Below are 16,766 nucleotides of genomic sequence, written 5' to 3' on the forward strand. Positions count from 1 at the left end.
TATTTTTCAAAGCCTGTCACTGTGAGAAAAAAAAAAAAAAAAAGATGAACTTGAGCCACAACCAGTCAGATCTGAGAACAAAGCTTTTGGTGTTCATTACACCTGCTTTTAATAAGAAAAGAAGGTTTAGGAAAAAAGTGCAGCTGCATTTTGTTCACTGGCTCGGGTCAGTTTGGCTTCAGTTGGCTGCGTTTATAAGTTGGATGGACCCACCCAGGATAAATGGAATCTAGAGTTTACTTAACAAATCTGACATTTTATTGGGAATATCGTCTCCTCCCTGATTTTTCCAGTTAAAGTTCTCACCTCTAAAAGGCCCTGATGGTCTTGTTTGTCCACCAGTCTTTAACCTTTCTCCATCTGATTGATTGTATATTTTATGCCACCAACCTGTCTCTCTTCTCTTCAGATTTTCTTATTTCTTATTAGAAAAAACACTTTATTTTCCGTTTAAACAGGAGTATTTAAGTACAGCAGTTGAGTAAAAAAAACTCACTTTAATTAAGATTTAGAGATCATTGTTTGAGTAGCTCTTTAAGCAACTGTCAAATCAAGAAGTGTGTGTGTGTGTGTGTGTGTGTGTGTGTGTGTGTGTGTGTGTGTGTGTGTGTGTGTGTGTGTGTGTGTGTGTGTGTGTGTGTGTGTGTGTGTGTGTGTGTGTGTGTGTGTGTGTGTGTGTGTGTGTGTGTGTGTGTGTGTGTGTGTGTGTGTGTGTTGAACCTTCTCTGCTCACCACATGCTGTTTGTGTGATTGACAGATTGGATACGGCACTACGGAGAACAGCCCCGTGACGTTCTGCGGCTCGCCGTCAGACAACCTGGACAGGAAGTGTGACACCGTCGGCTACATCATGGACCACATAGAGGTACTTTAAACATCCATTCAGACCCTATGTACAAAATGTATTATTACCAGTTTGTGTCCAGTGTATGTACCAGTTATAATAAGTATAACCTGCATAACCGTGTCTAAACTTGTAGTTTAGGACAAACCCAAAAAATTTGGGAAAAAGTATCCTAATAAGCCACTTCCTGTCCAACAGGGAGGTTTAGATTTGCTCCTAGTTGGATATTAGTGTTGGTGTTTTTAAAATCTCATTCTCAACAGTCGGGATACTTAAGCATTTATGCCAAGACATCTAGAATTCCTCCCACTGCTTATGTTTACTTATGGTGTTGACCTCCAGTTCCCATTTACCCTTTACATCTAATATATTGTCAGTTGAATCCAAGCGAATAGCACTGTATAGACAAGATACTATTTTCTCAATCCAGTACTGTTTGAAACTAGTTGGTACTTATCCAGGGAAGTTATTTCGCCCTCTGTAGGGTCGTTATCAAGATCATCGGTAACGGCTTCTTTTGTTAGTGCTTGTGGCTGTGATGGTCGTTGGAGACACCTGAGGCCAAGTCTGAACGGCCATTGTTGGCATTGTTACATGAGGCCAAATGTGAGCATTTGTACTTCTTTAATGTTGTCCCATTCCTTGTATGTCACCAAAAATGTTGTATCTGAAAATATCTAAACAGTTCATTAGATGCAAAACCATAATTAACTTTGTGTAATAAATAACTAATGTATAATCGAATGCTCCACAGGCTAAAATCGTGAACCCTTCAACAGGAGAGATCGTGCCTCTGGGGATGCTGGGGGAGATTATGATCAGGGGCTACTGCGTGATGTTGGAGTACTGGGGGGACGAAGCCAAGACACGAGAGTGCATCACTAAAGAAGGATGGTACAAAACTGGGTGAGTGAAAGCTGTCAGTTAATGTATCTCTCTTGTATTTATACTGCACCAATATTAAACTTTATTTTGGAAGCAGCACTGACAACAGAAAAACCTCAAAGGCAATATGAAAGTATATGAAATAAAAAGACCTGTAGTATTTTGTCTTTATTTATGAGACAACCACAGTCAAATATTTAAAAAAAAACACTTAAGTGAATACTTTTCTTAGTCCAGTTGCTGATGTTTAAATGTTTTCTGTTTTCCCTGCAGAGACATTGGCAGCTTGGATGTGCACAGCTACCTCCGAATCGAGGGCAGGATCAAAGACATGATCATCAGAGGAGGAGAGAACATTTACCCAGCGGAGATCGAACAGTTTCTGCACACGCACCCCAAAATCAAGGAGGCACAGGTGAGCTCAAACAGCCGGCGCTACGAAAAGCATGACATGAACATTTTCTATTCATTCGTTCATTTTATTTATTAAAACCTCTGAAAAGACATTGGGGAAGAACCCTCTTTTTCAATGGCGAGGAAAATAAAATAAATGCAGGTAACTAAAATGAAAAAGTATAGACCCAATTCACGGCAATGTCTTTTCAAAGTCCGGATGCTTATGGTTATATGGTGATTCTGGGCTAAAATCACGAGCATTTCCTTATTCTTTTTTTTCTTTTTTCTTTTCTTTCTTTATTCCTTGGTTGGTTATATATTCTAGTCAGTTGACTATGTGTTGAGGATGTCAGAAACGTTGATAAAAGGGGTTGGTGATGTAATGTAATGGATGCTGATGTTGTTGATTATATTGTGTCATCTTTGTAGGCTGATATGAACTTTTCCTACCCTACGCTGCTATCTGTGCACCTTGTACTGGTATTTATTTGTCCTGGTACTGTTACGGTTGTGTTCCAGTTGGACTGTGTGTAGAACTTGTATGTATTTATGTATCTTGTATGTGTTTATACTTGCTGCACACCTAATCGCCCTTCAGGGACACAAATAAAGTTGAAGTTATTGCTTAATCCGATTGCAAAGTATAACTTGATCATCCCCTGCGTTAATTACATGAGTTGCGGTGGCGACTGGCGTGATTACATTGATCCAACCTTCCTTGACAAGAAAAACGCTATTTGTTCTGAGTTTCTTTCTCGTAAATTTGTGACTTTAATCTCAGAGATTTTCTGATATTTTTCTCACCAATTTGCTGTATGACTCTCAGATGGTTTTCAAGTTTGTTTCTCGTAAATGTACAACTTTAATTTCCGAAATTCAGAATTTGTTCTCAGATTATCAACCCCCCTCTCCCGGCTTCGTCATTTTGGGCTTTTTACCTACAATGGCCCTAATAAACCTAATTAATAAATCTTCAGAGATGTCATTTTAGAACCAGACGCAACTTATTATTGAAAGAAGATAATTTTCAAATGTCTTAAACTGTGTCTGTATTTGATCATCTGATTTGATGTTTCTGTACACTGTACGTTTTGCATCAGAAACGATACCTTTTTTTCTTTTGCTGCAGAGCTACATGTTTTTGTTTTTCTCAGGTGGTCGGAGTTGCGGACCCCCGCATGGGTGAAGAAGTCTGTGCCTGTATCAAACTAGTAGACGGAGAGGACTGCACTGAAGAAGAAATCAAAGCTTACTGCAAAGGACAGGTGAGGCCCAATAATTATTATATTATTATTTCATAATAATTATTTTGTACTTTCTCTTCCTGTCAAACATGTTTGAATGACTCTGCTCCATCTGCTCCCTTCAGATCGCTCACTTCAAGATTCCTCGCTACGTACTCTTTGTGACCAGCTACCCGCTCACCATTACTGGAAAGGTAAGAGCTCATATATATTCCTATGAATGACAGACAAACTGGTTTATTTGACTGTGTTTGTTAAGACACATCCAGACTTAGGGCTGGGCGATATGAAGAAACTTAATATGAATATAAATAATATCACGATTTCAGCAAAAACTTCAATATCGAGACAATATTGTAGGGTTGACTATTGGTGCTTTCACAAAAGGAAATGTAATGAGATTTTTGATAAATAATCATCACATGGATATAATAAATGAGAGCTGCGCTGCGGAGGAGGGTCTGGCTAGTCCACACAGCATTCTGGGATGGGAGAAAAACCTGCTCTGGTTTATTGGCATTTCTTTTCAACTAGAGCCCGACCGATAAAGGATTTTTAAGGCTGATACTGATATAAATAAAATTTGATGATTTAAAAATCCGATATTCCGATATATCAGCCGATAATATCTACTTTAAACCAATCACAATTGTCTTGGGCGGGGCTAAGCTCCGCATGGAGCCGCTGCAAAATAGCCTTGGGAAGGAACGTGTACGTTCAAAAGTTGTTTTAGTCGTGCGAGAGAAAACTCATTACTTGTTTTCAGGCATTTAAAGGCCCTGAACACCCACACAGGTGTTGTGAGTTAATCTGGCTGATTGGACCTCTGCCCAGGTTAGTGCGGGAGTGTTTAGACTGATTGATTGACATCATCCTGAGTCTCTTGTTAACTTTGTTGCACCATTTAGGGCAGGACAAATGACAGCTTTACCATTCTTATTGGTAGAAAAGATTTGTGACCTAATAAATTGCAATCTGAGCTCCGGCCCACCTTCAACCAGAGCGGAGGTCTAATGGACCTTTTTCACAGCAGACATGTTGACTTGTCATAGTAGGAACAGCACAGCTGAGATTCATAACCTTAACGATGGCTCAGTTCCATCAAGTGTCCCAGTAAGATATTTCAGTGAGTCAGCATGCACAATACCAGGACCTCTCCTAAGTGGAATGCAGCCATCAGTAATGGTTTAATACCAGGACCTCTCCTAAGTGGAATACAGCCATCAGTAATGGTTTAATACCAGGGCCTCTCCTAAGTGGAATGCAGCCATCATTAATGGTTTAATACCAGGACCTCTCCTAAGTGGAATGCAGCCATCAGTAATGGTTTAATACCAGGGTCTCTCCTAAGTGGAATGCAGCCATCATTAATGGTTTAATACCAGGACCTCTCCTAAGTGGAATGCAGCCATCATTAATGGTTTAATACCAGGACCTCTCCTAAGTGGAATGCAGCCATCATTAATGGTTTAATACCAGGACCTCTCCTAAGTGGAATGCAGCCATCATTAATGGTTTAATACCAGGACCTCTCCTAAGTGGAATGCAGCCATCATTAATGGTTTAATACCAGGACCTCTCTAAAGTGGAATGCAGCCATCATTAATGGTTTAATACCAGGACCTCTCCTAAGTGGAATGCAGCCATCATTAATGGTTTAATACCAGGACCTCTCCTAAGTGGAATGCAGCCATCATTAATGGTTTAATACCAGGACCTCTCCTAAGTGGAATACAGCCATCAGTAATGGTTTAATACCAGGGTCTCTCCTAAGTGGAATGCAGCCATCAGTAATGGTTTAATACCAGGACCTCTCCTAAGTGGAATGCAGCCATCAGTAATGGTTTAATACCAGGGTCTCTCCTAAGTGGAATGCAGCCATCAGTAATGGTTTAATACCAGGACCTCTCCTAAGTGGAATGCAGCCATCAGTAATGGTTTAATACCAGGACCTCTCCTAAGTGGAATGCAGCCATCAGTAATGGTTTAATACCAGGACCTCTCCTAAGTGGAATACAGCCATCATTAATGGTTTTGAATACACCTGTGCTTTTCCTACTATGACATGTCAACATGTCTGCCGTGAAAAAGGTCTATTAGCCACAATAACTGAAATCACCTGTGTGTGTGTTCAGAGGCTTACAAACCAGAAAAGCAACAACATTTATGTTAAAATCTAAGACGATATCTAATCTCATATCACGATATCTATATAACATCGACATATTGCCCAGTCCTATCAAGACTAAGAAAGAGATCTGTAATAGTCCCTGATAAATAAGGTGATGTCCAACGCAAGAATCTCAACTCCCCTCTGGTTCTTGTATTTCTCTCATGGGATGCTGTTTAATATAATTTACTATAGCCATGGCGTTGTGTTTGAACAGGCCTGCCCCTGAACGCCCCCAGACAGGAGGGAAAGGGAGCTATTAGCATGTCTGCACGCACACCGCGTCCTGTTAGATGAACCCAGAAGGGCGGTGGACCTTGTCCCAAAGCAGCGAATCAGATAAAACCAGCCCCTCGATCTGACACTCCTTTTACTTCATTTAACTTGATTTATAATCCAGTCAGGAATAACAGTGCTTTTCAGCGAGTCCTAGGTACATAACATCAACACAGGAGTCACATTTGAAAGCCTGTAGACTATTTCATTTAACTGATTCCAGATAAGTGACACATAGTACTGAAGGAGATCCCCCCCCCCCCCTCTCTGAAGCCTTTGACCAAACAGTTCTAGTATTGGGGGTGAAATGTGATGCATGTACAGTTACTGTAAAGGAAGAGACATACTATGCTATAACTTTTTTTGTATTACTTTTCGACATACTATGCTATGACTTTTTTGTACTTTTTTGACATACTTTTTCAACACATGTTTTTGACATACTATACTACTATATAACTTTTTTATTTACTTTATACGTTATACTATGACTTCTTTTTTACTTTTTTTCGACATATTATACTATGATTTTTTATTTTTATGTCTTTCGACATTATATAATTCAATTTTATTTGAATATTACTTCACAGATAGAGTAGGTATAGACCACACTCTATAATTTACAAAGCCCCAACAATTCTAATAATTCCCCCAAGAGCAAGCAGTGCGACGGTGGCGAGGAAAAACTCCCTATTAGAAAGAAACAGAAAAATGGAAAAATATAGAGCTCAACAGTGTGGTTCCGGAAGTAAAAATCCCCTTGATTTTCTCCATAAGGATTTAGATTATCAGCCATAATGTCTAAACCATCCGAGGTAGCCTGATCCCGAGCTACGTGGTTGTGAAACGAAAGTTTCTGCTCCTGTAGAAGCTAGAAGTCTGTATGAAATCCACCTTGTTTTAAGAAAAACATGATTTATCCGCGATCTTATGGAGAAAAACTACACTACCCACAATCCTAAGCGTAACAGCAATGTCTCTGATTGGTCCAGTTTGCTGTTACCATAGAAATGTTTACCGTACCTGCAAAACCGCGAAAGGCTAGCGTTAGCTTCTGCCATTGAAGCCTCTGATAGTTTCTGTACACGGTCTTTTATGCCGTTTTCAGAATGTTTTTTTTGCACTGAATCAAATGTTTTCTGGTCACTAGTCATCTCGTAGCTGGTTCCAGACTTTAAACTCTTTATACAAGCAATCTTCGAAACGTCAATGAAACAAATGAATGGGAAAAACACTTCTGGAACCAGAGCTGTTAAAAAAGTGGGTGGTCACTGTTGAGCTCAATACTATGACTCGTTTTACTTTTTCGACATACCATGACTTTTTTTTCGACATGTTATTCTATGACTTTTTCAGTTTTTTTCAGTTAAATAATGAATTTTTTTTACTTTTTTCAACATACTTGTATTACTTTTTATCGACATACTATACTATGACGTTTTTTTTGTCTGACTTTTTTTTGACATGCTATACTGACTTTTTTTTAAACTTTTTTCCGACATACTGTACATTACTATGACTTTTATTAATTTTTATCGACATACTATACTATGACTTTTTAGACTTTTTTTGACATATTATACTATGACTATTTTTTGTCCTGAATCAAATGTCTTATGCTCTCTATTAAGCTCATAGCTGGTTGGCTTGGGTTCCATGACTTTTTTCGACATACTATACTATGACTTTTTTTTAATCTTTTCGACATACTATACTATGACTTTTTTTATCTTTTCAACATACTATACTGACTTTTTTTATCTTTTCGACATACTATACTATGACTTTTCAACATACTATACTATGACTTTTTTTTAATCTTTTCGACATACTATACTATGACATTTTTCGACATACTATACTATGACTTTTTGGACTTTTTTCGACTTACTATGCTATGATTTTTTTCCCAACATACTATATTATGACTCTTTTTTACTTTTTTTCGACATATTATACTATGACTTTTTAGACCTTTTTTGACATACTATACTATGACTTTTTTAAACTCTTTTCGACATACTATACTATGACTATTTTTTGTCCTGAATCAAATGTCTTATGCTCTCTATTAAGCTCATAGCTGGTTGGCTTGGGTTCCATGACTTTTTTCGACATACTATACTATGACTTTTTTTATCTTTTCGACATACTATACTTTTTGAGACATACTATTTTCATGATTTTTCGTATGACTATACTATGACTTTTGACACTTTTTATACTATGACTTTTTTCGACATACTATACTATATGACTTTTTTTATCTTTTCGACATACTATACTACGAAACTTTTTCGACATACTATACTATGACTTTTTTTATCTTTTCGACATACTATACCTATGACTTTTTTCGACCATACTACTATGACTTTTTTCGACATACTATACTATGACTTTTTCGACACTACTATGACTTTTTTCGACATACTATACTATGACTTTTTCACTTTTTCGACATAATATACTATGACTTTATTAACTTTTTTTGACATACTATACTATGACTTTTTTTTATCTTTTCGACATACTACACCATGACTTTTTTGATCTTTTCAACATACTATACTGACTTTTTTTTATCTATTCGACATACTATACTATGACTTTTTTTAATCTTTTCCGACATACTATACTATGACTTTTTTTAATTTTCCGACATACTATACTATGACTTTTTTTATCTTTTCGACATACTATACTATGACTTTTTTCGACATACTATACTATGACTTTTTTATCTTTTCGACATACTATACTATGACTTTTTCGACATACTATACTATGACTTTTTTTATCTTTTCGACATACTATACTATGACTTTTTTCGACATACTATACTATGACTTTTTTTATCTTTTCGACATACTATACTATGACTTTTTTCGACATACTATACTATGACTTTTTTTATCTTTTCGACATACTATACTATGACTTTTTTCGACATACTACTATGACTTTTTTCGACATACTATACTATGACTTTTTTCGACATACTACTATGACTTTTTTCGACATACTATACTATGACTTTTTTCACTTTTTTCGACATAATATACTATGACTTTATTAACTTTTTTCGACATACTATACTATGACTTTTTTTTTATCTTTTCGACATACTACACTATGACTTTTTTTGATCTTTTCAACATACTATACTGACTTTTTTTTATCTATTCGACATACTATACTATGACTTTTTTTATCTTTTCGACATACTATACTATGACTTTTTTTATCTTTTCGACATACTATACTATGACTTTTTTTATCTTTTCGACATACTATACTATGACTTTTTTTATCTTTTCGACATACTATACTATGACTTTTTTATCTTTTCGACATACTATACTATGACTTTTTCGACATACTATACTATGACTTTTTTTGATCTTTTCAACATACTATACTGACTTTTTTTATCTTTTCGACATACTATACTATGACTTTATTAACTTTTTTCGACATACTATACTATGACTTTTTTTTTATCTTTTCGACATACTACACTGACTTTTTTTATCTTTTCGACATACTATACTATGACTTTTTTTATCTCGACATACTATACTATGACTTTTTTTATCTTTTTCGACATACTATACTATGACTTTTTTATCTTTCGACATATATACTATGACTTTTTTCCGACATACTATACTATGACTTTTTTATCTTTTCGACATACACAATACTAACCTTTTTTATCTTTTCGACATTTTATACTATGACTTTTTCGACATACTATACTATGACTTTTTTTGATCTTTTCAACATACTATACTGACTTTTTTTATCTTTTCGACATACTATACTATGACTTTATTAACTTTTTTCGACATACTATACTATGACTTTTTTTTTATCTTTTCGACATACTACACTGACTTTTTTTGATCTTTTCAACATACTATACTGACTTTTTTTATCTATTCGACATACTATACTATGACTTTTTTTATCTTTTCGACATACTATACTATGACTTTTTTTATCTTTTCGACATACTATACTATGACTTTTTTATCTTTTCGACATACTATACTATGACTTTTTCGACATACTATACTATGACTTTTTTTATCTTTTCAACATACTATACTATGACTTTTTTTATCTTTTCAACATACTATACTATGACTTTTTTGATCTTTTCAACATACTATACTGACTTTTTTTATCTTTTCAACATACTATACTATGACTTTTTTTATCTTTTCGACATACTATACTATGACTTTTTTCGACATACTATACTATGACTTTTTTAACTTTTTTCGACATAATATACTATGACTTTTTTCGACATACTATACTATGACTTTTTTCGACATACTATACTATGACTTTTTTTTTATCTTTTCGACATACTACTCTATGACTTTTTTTGATCTTTTCAACATACTATACTGACTTTTTTATCTTTTCGACATACTACACTATGACTTTTTTTGATCTTTTCAACATACTATACTGACTTTTTTTATCTTTTCGACATACTATACTATGACTTTTTTCGACATACTATACTATGACTTTTTTCGACATACTATACTATGACTTTTTTATCTTTTCGACATACTATACTATGACTTTTTTGACATACTATACTATGACTTTTTTTTATCTTTTCAACATACTATACTATGACTTCTTTTATCTTTTCGACATACTATACTATGACTTTTTTCGACATACTATGACTTTTTTCGACATACTATACTATGACTTTTTTAACTTTTTTCGACATAATATACTATGACTTTTTTTTATCTTTTCGACATACTATACTATGACCTTTTTCGACATACTATACTATGACTTTTTTTACTTTTTTTGACATAATATACTATGACTTTTTTATCTTTTCGACATACTATACTATGACTTTTTTTTATCTTTTCGACATACTATGACTTTTTTATCTTTTCGACATAATATACTATGACTTTTTTTATCTTTTCGACATACTATACTATGACTTTTTTAACTTTTTTCGACATACTATACTATGACTTTTTTTTATCTTTTCGACATATTATACTATGTCTTTTTAGACTTTTTTTGACATACTATACTATGACCTTTTTAAACTCTTTTCAACATAGTATACTATGACAATTTTTTGTTCTGAATCAAATGTCTTATGCTCTCTATTAAGCTCATGGCTGGTTGGCTTGGTTTCCATGACTTTTTTCAACATACTATACTATGACTTTTTTTTATCTTTTCGACATACTATACTATGACTTTTTTCGACATGTTATACTGTGACTTTTTTGACTTTTTTTCGACATAATATACAGTACAGGCCAAAAGTTTGGACACACCTTCTCATTCAATGTATTTCTTTATTTTCATGACTATTTACATTGTAGATTCTCACTGAAGGCATAAAAACTATGAATGAACACATATGGAATTATGTACTTAACAAAAAAGTGTGAGATAACTGAAAACATGTCTTATATTTTAGATTCCTCAAAGTAGCCACCCTTTGCTTTTTTGATAGCGCTGCAAACCCTTGGTGTTCTCTCAATGAGCTTCATGAGGTAGTCACCTGAAATGGTTTTCACTTCACAGGTGTGCCTTGTCAGGGTTAATTAGTGGAATTTCAATCAGGAGAGACTTCTTTGCAATTATGAACATATTTATTGTACATACAAACATGTAAATGTACGAGTCTCTGGAGATTGGACTCCATCGAACCCAAATATCCTAAAGGGTTTAAGGAACCCAAACAAATCCCCTGATGGAGTCCAGACACTGGTGGTGCTGAATAAGCAGAGGAACCATCGACAGCCAAGCATAGATGAAACCCAGGTCCGAGGGCGTGACCACCGGTGGCAGAAGGGGAGGAGGCGGGACGGTTGATACACAGCCGACAGCCCTATTGGACAACTGTTAGAATTCATATTATGGCAAGAACCAATCGGCTAAGTAAAGAGAAACGAGTGGCCATCATTACTTTAACAAATGGTCAGTCAGTCCGGAAAATTGCGAAAACTTTGAATGTGTCCCCAAGTGCAGTCGCAAAAACCATCAAGCGCTACAACGAAACTGGCTCACATGAGGACCGCCCCAGGAAAGGAAGACCAAGAGTCACCTCTGCTGCTGAGGATAAGTTCATCCGAGTCACCAGCCTCAGAAATCACAAGTTAACAGCAGCTCAGATTAGAGACCAGATGAATGCCACACAGAGTTCTAGCAGCAGACACATCTCTAGAACAACTGTTAAGAGGAGACTGCGCGAATCAGGCCTTCATGGTCAAGTAGCTGCTAGGAAACCACTGCTAAGGAGAGGCAACAAGCAGAAGAGATTTGTTTGGGCCAAGAAACAAAAGGAATGGACATTAGACAAGTGGAAATCTGTGCTTTGGTCTGATGAGTCCAAATTTGAGATCTTGGGTTCCAACCACCGTGTCTTTGTGCGACGCAGAAAAGGTGAACGGATGGATTCTACATGCCTGGTTCCCACCCTGAAGCATGGAGGAGGAGGTGTGATGGTGTGGGGGTGCTTTGCTGGTAACACTGTTGGGGATTTATTCAAAATTGAAGGCATACTGAACCAGCATGGCTACCACAACATCCTGCAGCGACATGCTATCCCATCCGGTTTGCGTTTAGTTGGACCATCATTTATTTTTCAACAGGACAATGACCCCAAACACACCTCCAGGCTGTGTAAGGGCTATTTGACCAAGAAGGAGAGTGATGGAATGCTGCGCCAGATGACCTGGCCTCCACAGTCACCGGACCTGAACCCAATCGAGATGGTTTGGGGTGAGCTGGACCGCAGAGTGAAGGCAAACGGGCCAACAAGTGCTAAGCATCTCTGGGAACTCCTTCAAGACTGTTGGAAAACCATTTCAGGTGACTACCTCTTGAAGCTCATCAAGAGAATGCCAAGAGTGTGCAAAGCAGTAATCAGAGCAAAGGGTGGCTACTTTGAAGAAACTAGAATATATGACATGTTTTCAGTTATTTCACACTTTTATGTTAAGTACATAATTCCACATGTGTTCATTCATAGTTTTGATGCCTTCAGTGAGAATCTACAATGTAAATAGTCATGAAAATAAAGGAAACTCATTGAATGAGAAAGTGTGTCCAAACTTTTGGCCTGTACTGTACTATGATGTTTTTTTTACTTTTTGACATACTATACTATGACTTTTTTTACTTTTTTCAACTTTTTTACACTATATTTGACTTTTTTTGACTTAATATACTATGATTTTTTTTTTCTCACTTTTCTATATTTCTATCTTTTACTATAGTATGACTATTTTTCCTTTTTTTCCTTTTTCGACATATTATACTATGACGTTTTGGACTTCTTTTGACATTCTATACTATGATTTTTTTAAACTGTTTTCGACATAGTATACTATGACTATTTAGACTTTTTTTCGACATACTATGACTATTTTTTGCCCTGAATCAAATGTCTTATGCTCACTATTAAGCTCGTAGCTGGTTGGTTTGGGTTCTATGACTTTTTTCGACATACTATACTATGACTTTTTTGACATACTTTTTCAACATACCATGACTTTTGTTATACTGTAGACTTTTTTCGACATGCTATACTATGATTTTTTTTTTGACATACATTACTATGACTTTTTTTTTTTACACTTTTCAACATACTATACTATGACTTTTTTGACATACTATACTATGACTTTTTTGACATACTTTTTCAACATACCATGACTTTTTTTCGACATGTTATACTATGACTTTTTTTTACTTTTTTTCTATACCATTACTTTTTTTTTACTTTTCGACATATTATACTATGACGTTTTGGACTTTTTTCGACATACTATACTATGACAATTTTTTGCCCTGAATCAAATGTCTTATGCTCACTATTAAGCTCATAGCTGGTTGGTTTGGGTTCCATGACTTTTTTGGACATACTATACTATGACTTTTTGATTTTTTTTTAATCAACCATGACTTTTGGGACTTTTTTGGACATACTATACAGTATAGTATGTCGAAAAAAGTCCCAAAAGTCATGGTATAGTTTATACTATAACTTTTTTGGACATACTTTACTATTACTTTTTGAATTTTTTTGAATACTATACTATGACTTTTTTTGACATACTATACTGTGACTTTTTTAAACTCTTTTCGACATACTATACTATGACTATTTTTTGCCCTGAATCAAATGTCTTATGCTCACTATTAAGCTCATAGCTGGTTGGCTTGGGTTCCATGACTTTTTTCGACATACTTTACTATGACTTTTTTTCAACATACTATACTATGACTTTTTTATTTTTTCGACATTCTATAATATTACTTTTTTCGGCATACTATACTATGACTTGTTTTGGCTTACTTCTTTTAAACCAGAGCCGTTACAAAGTGGGTGCTCACTGTTGAGCTCTACACTATGACTTTTTGGACTTTTTTCGACATGTTATAACTGTGACTTTTTTTGGCCATCCTATACTATGACTTTTTTTATTAAGTTTTTCGACATTTTATACTATGACTTTTTTTATTACTTTTATCGACATGTTATACTATGGCTTTTTTTATTTTTTCGACATACTATGACTATGATTTTCTTAAACTCTTTTCGAGCTTATAGCTGGTTGGCTTGGGTTCCATGACTTTTTTTACTTTTTTCAACATACTATACTATGACTTATTTTTTTTGCATGTGTACATGTATAAGTTTTTTTTTTTTTTTTGCTCTGTGTAGACAGAAATAGAAACAAAGAAAACAAGAAACAAAAACAACATTCAGCTTTTATGTACATACAAGTAGGTGAAAGTGTGTGTGTGTGTGTGTGTATATATGTATGTATATATATATGTATGTATGTATGTGTGTGTGTATATATGTATGTATATATATATATGTATATATAGTATATATATATATATATATATATATATATATATATATATATATATATATGTATATATATATATGTATATATATATATGTATGTATATATATGTGTATGTATATATATATATGTATGTATGTATGTATATATATATGTGTATGTATATATATAAATATATATATAGCTATGTATATATCTAGATACGATAGAGATAGATGAGATAGATGTATATATACGATATGTATATATGAGATAGATGATACTAGAGATATAGATAGATATATATATATATATATATATATAGAGAGAGAGATATAGATATAGATAGAGAGATATATATATATATATATATATATATATGTATATATATAGAGAGATATATATATAGATATATATATATATATATATATATATATAGATATATATATATATGAGATAGACACATGTGTGGCACAGGATGTCAGAGGTTGATGGGAGAGCAGAAAGCAGTTGGAGTACAAGGTTCTGTCTGCATCTCCTGCAAATCCCATAGAAAGCTGCTGCTCCTCCAACAACTGACAGCACTGCAAAACCTGCTGTCACACAAGAACTACATTGTTTGGTGGAAGAATGATTATTTGTTATGAATAAATTATTGCATGTTTTGTTGCTGTATTTTTTTGTTTATGATACATAGCATAATGTCATAGTATGTCGAAAAAAGTAATAGAATAGTACATCAAAAAAATCATAGTATAGTACATCGAAAAAAGTCGTCATTGTATAGTATGTAGAAAAAATTCGAAAAATAGTATAGCGTGTCGAAAAATAGTACATATATAAAGTAGTACATTGAAAAAGTAAAAAAATTATTGTATAGCATTTTGAGAAGATATAAAAAGTGTTAGTATAGTATGTCGAAAAAAGTCATAGTATAGTATGCCAAATAAATGTCATAAAAAAGTCATAGTAAACCTCACAGGTACAGTACATTTGATGAATAAGTGGTATGCATGCTATAAAAAGCAACAGCCATGCGTTGCAGTCGTGCATAATGACAGCTGTTCTGGTGCAAAACCTCACTGACAGTCTGTTAAATTGCATTTTTTTTCTTTGCTGTTGTTCACACAGGTGCACATGACAGAATTATGATTTTTTTTTTAGTTTTGGAGAGGCTTTTACATTTTCAAAAATCTTGATTAACTCCTAAATTGTTACATGTGTTACATCCAGTTGCAGTTTTCTCCTTCAGTAAAACTCACATATGGTTCTGTCTCTTCTTTCAGATCCAGAAGAACAAACTACGCGCGGAAGCTGAGAAGCTGCTCGAACTGAGGAAGAAAAAATGAGGACCAGCTCATGTATAGAGAATTCAACTACTGTGTATCATTTACCACAAACTTCAATTGTCCATATGTTTAGGCAAGTTACTGAGCCTTTTGTAAATTACATATTGACAATTATATACTGACAATATATTATATATAATTTGTGACCCATTTTTAAGAATTCTATCTTCAGTAAGAACCAATGGGTTTAGGGTTGAGTGACAAACGTTAGGAAAGTTGTAAAGTATTTCGAGATGGACTAACCGATTCTTTGGTTTGGTCTTTTCAAGGGATTTGACAATAACAAAAATAAAGACTAACAGTCTTATATTTAACATCATTCTCTGTAATAATAGAGGTGTAATAGGAAATGTGAACATGCAGTATACTGAAAATAAGCGCAGAAATAGTTGGTGCTCAGTGCTCCACTGTTCTTTTTCATTCTGCAAAAAGCTATTCAAATATTTTTACATCAACTTGAAATAAACTTTGTACTACATTATTAAAACCAGGCATGGGTGTTTCTCTTTTTACGGGAAGAATGAAGGTATTTCTTATTGATCTCTGTGGCAGGTGCTCACCTCTTAAGCCCTTGGAATGCCATTCAGAAACACATAGACACTTACTGAAAATGAGAACTTTGTGGCATTTAAAATGAATAAGTATCACAGACACACTCTCAAAGCTGTAAAGAATTTCCTCTCGATTCTGACCGAGCTACATGTGCAGTCCAACCGACGCTGGGCTGC

The 16,766-nt window shown here is 34.5% G+C and overlaps 1 protein-coding gene across 1 annotated transcript in view; it reads left to right on the plus strand.

Annotated features, from left to right (window-relative positions):
• Nucleotides 1-16,528, plus strand: part of acsf2 (acyl-CoA synthetase family member 2) — a 42,316-nt gene extending 25,788 nt beyond the window's left edge. The window contains exons 11-16 of the mRNA XM_039788352.1: nucleotides 759-866; nucleotides 1,600-1,751; nucleotides 2,004-2,145; nucleotides 3,281-3,391; nucleotides 3,496-3,564; nucleotides 15,976-16,528. Coding sequence (XP_039644286.1) covers nucleotides 759-866; nucleotides 1,600-1,751; nucleotides 2,004-2,145; nucleotides 3,281-3,391; nucleotides 3,496-3,564; nucleotides 15,976-16,038 — 645 coding nt within the window. The 3' untranslated portion in view covers nucleotides 16,039-16,528. The remainder of the gene's footprint in view (nucleotides 1-758; nucleotides 867-1,599; nucleotides 1,752-2,003; nucleotides 2,146-3,280; nucleotides 3,392-3,495; nucleotides 3,565-15,975) is intronic.
• The last annotated feature ends 238 nt before the right edge of the window (nucleotides 16,529-16,766 follow it).

This window comes from Perca fluviatilis, chromosome 21, assembly GCF_010015445.1.
Source record: "Perca fluviatilis chromosome 21, GENO_Pfluv_1.0, whole genome shotgun sequence".
Classification (NCBI taxonomy): domain Eukaryota; kingdom Metazoa; phylum Chordata; class Actinopteri; order Perciformes; family Percidae; genus Perca; species Perca fluviatilis.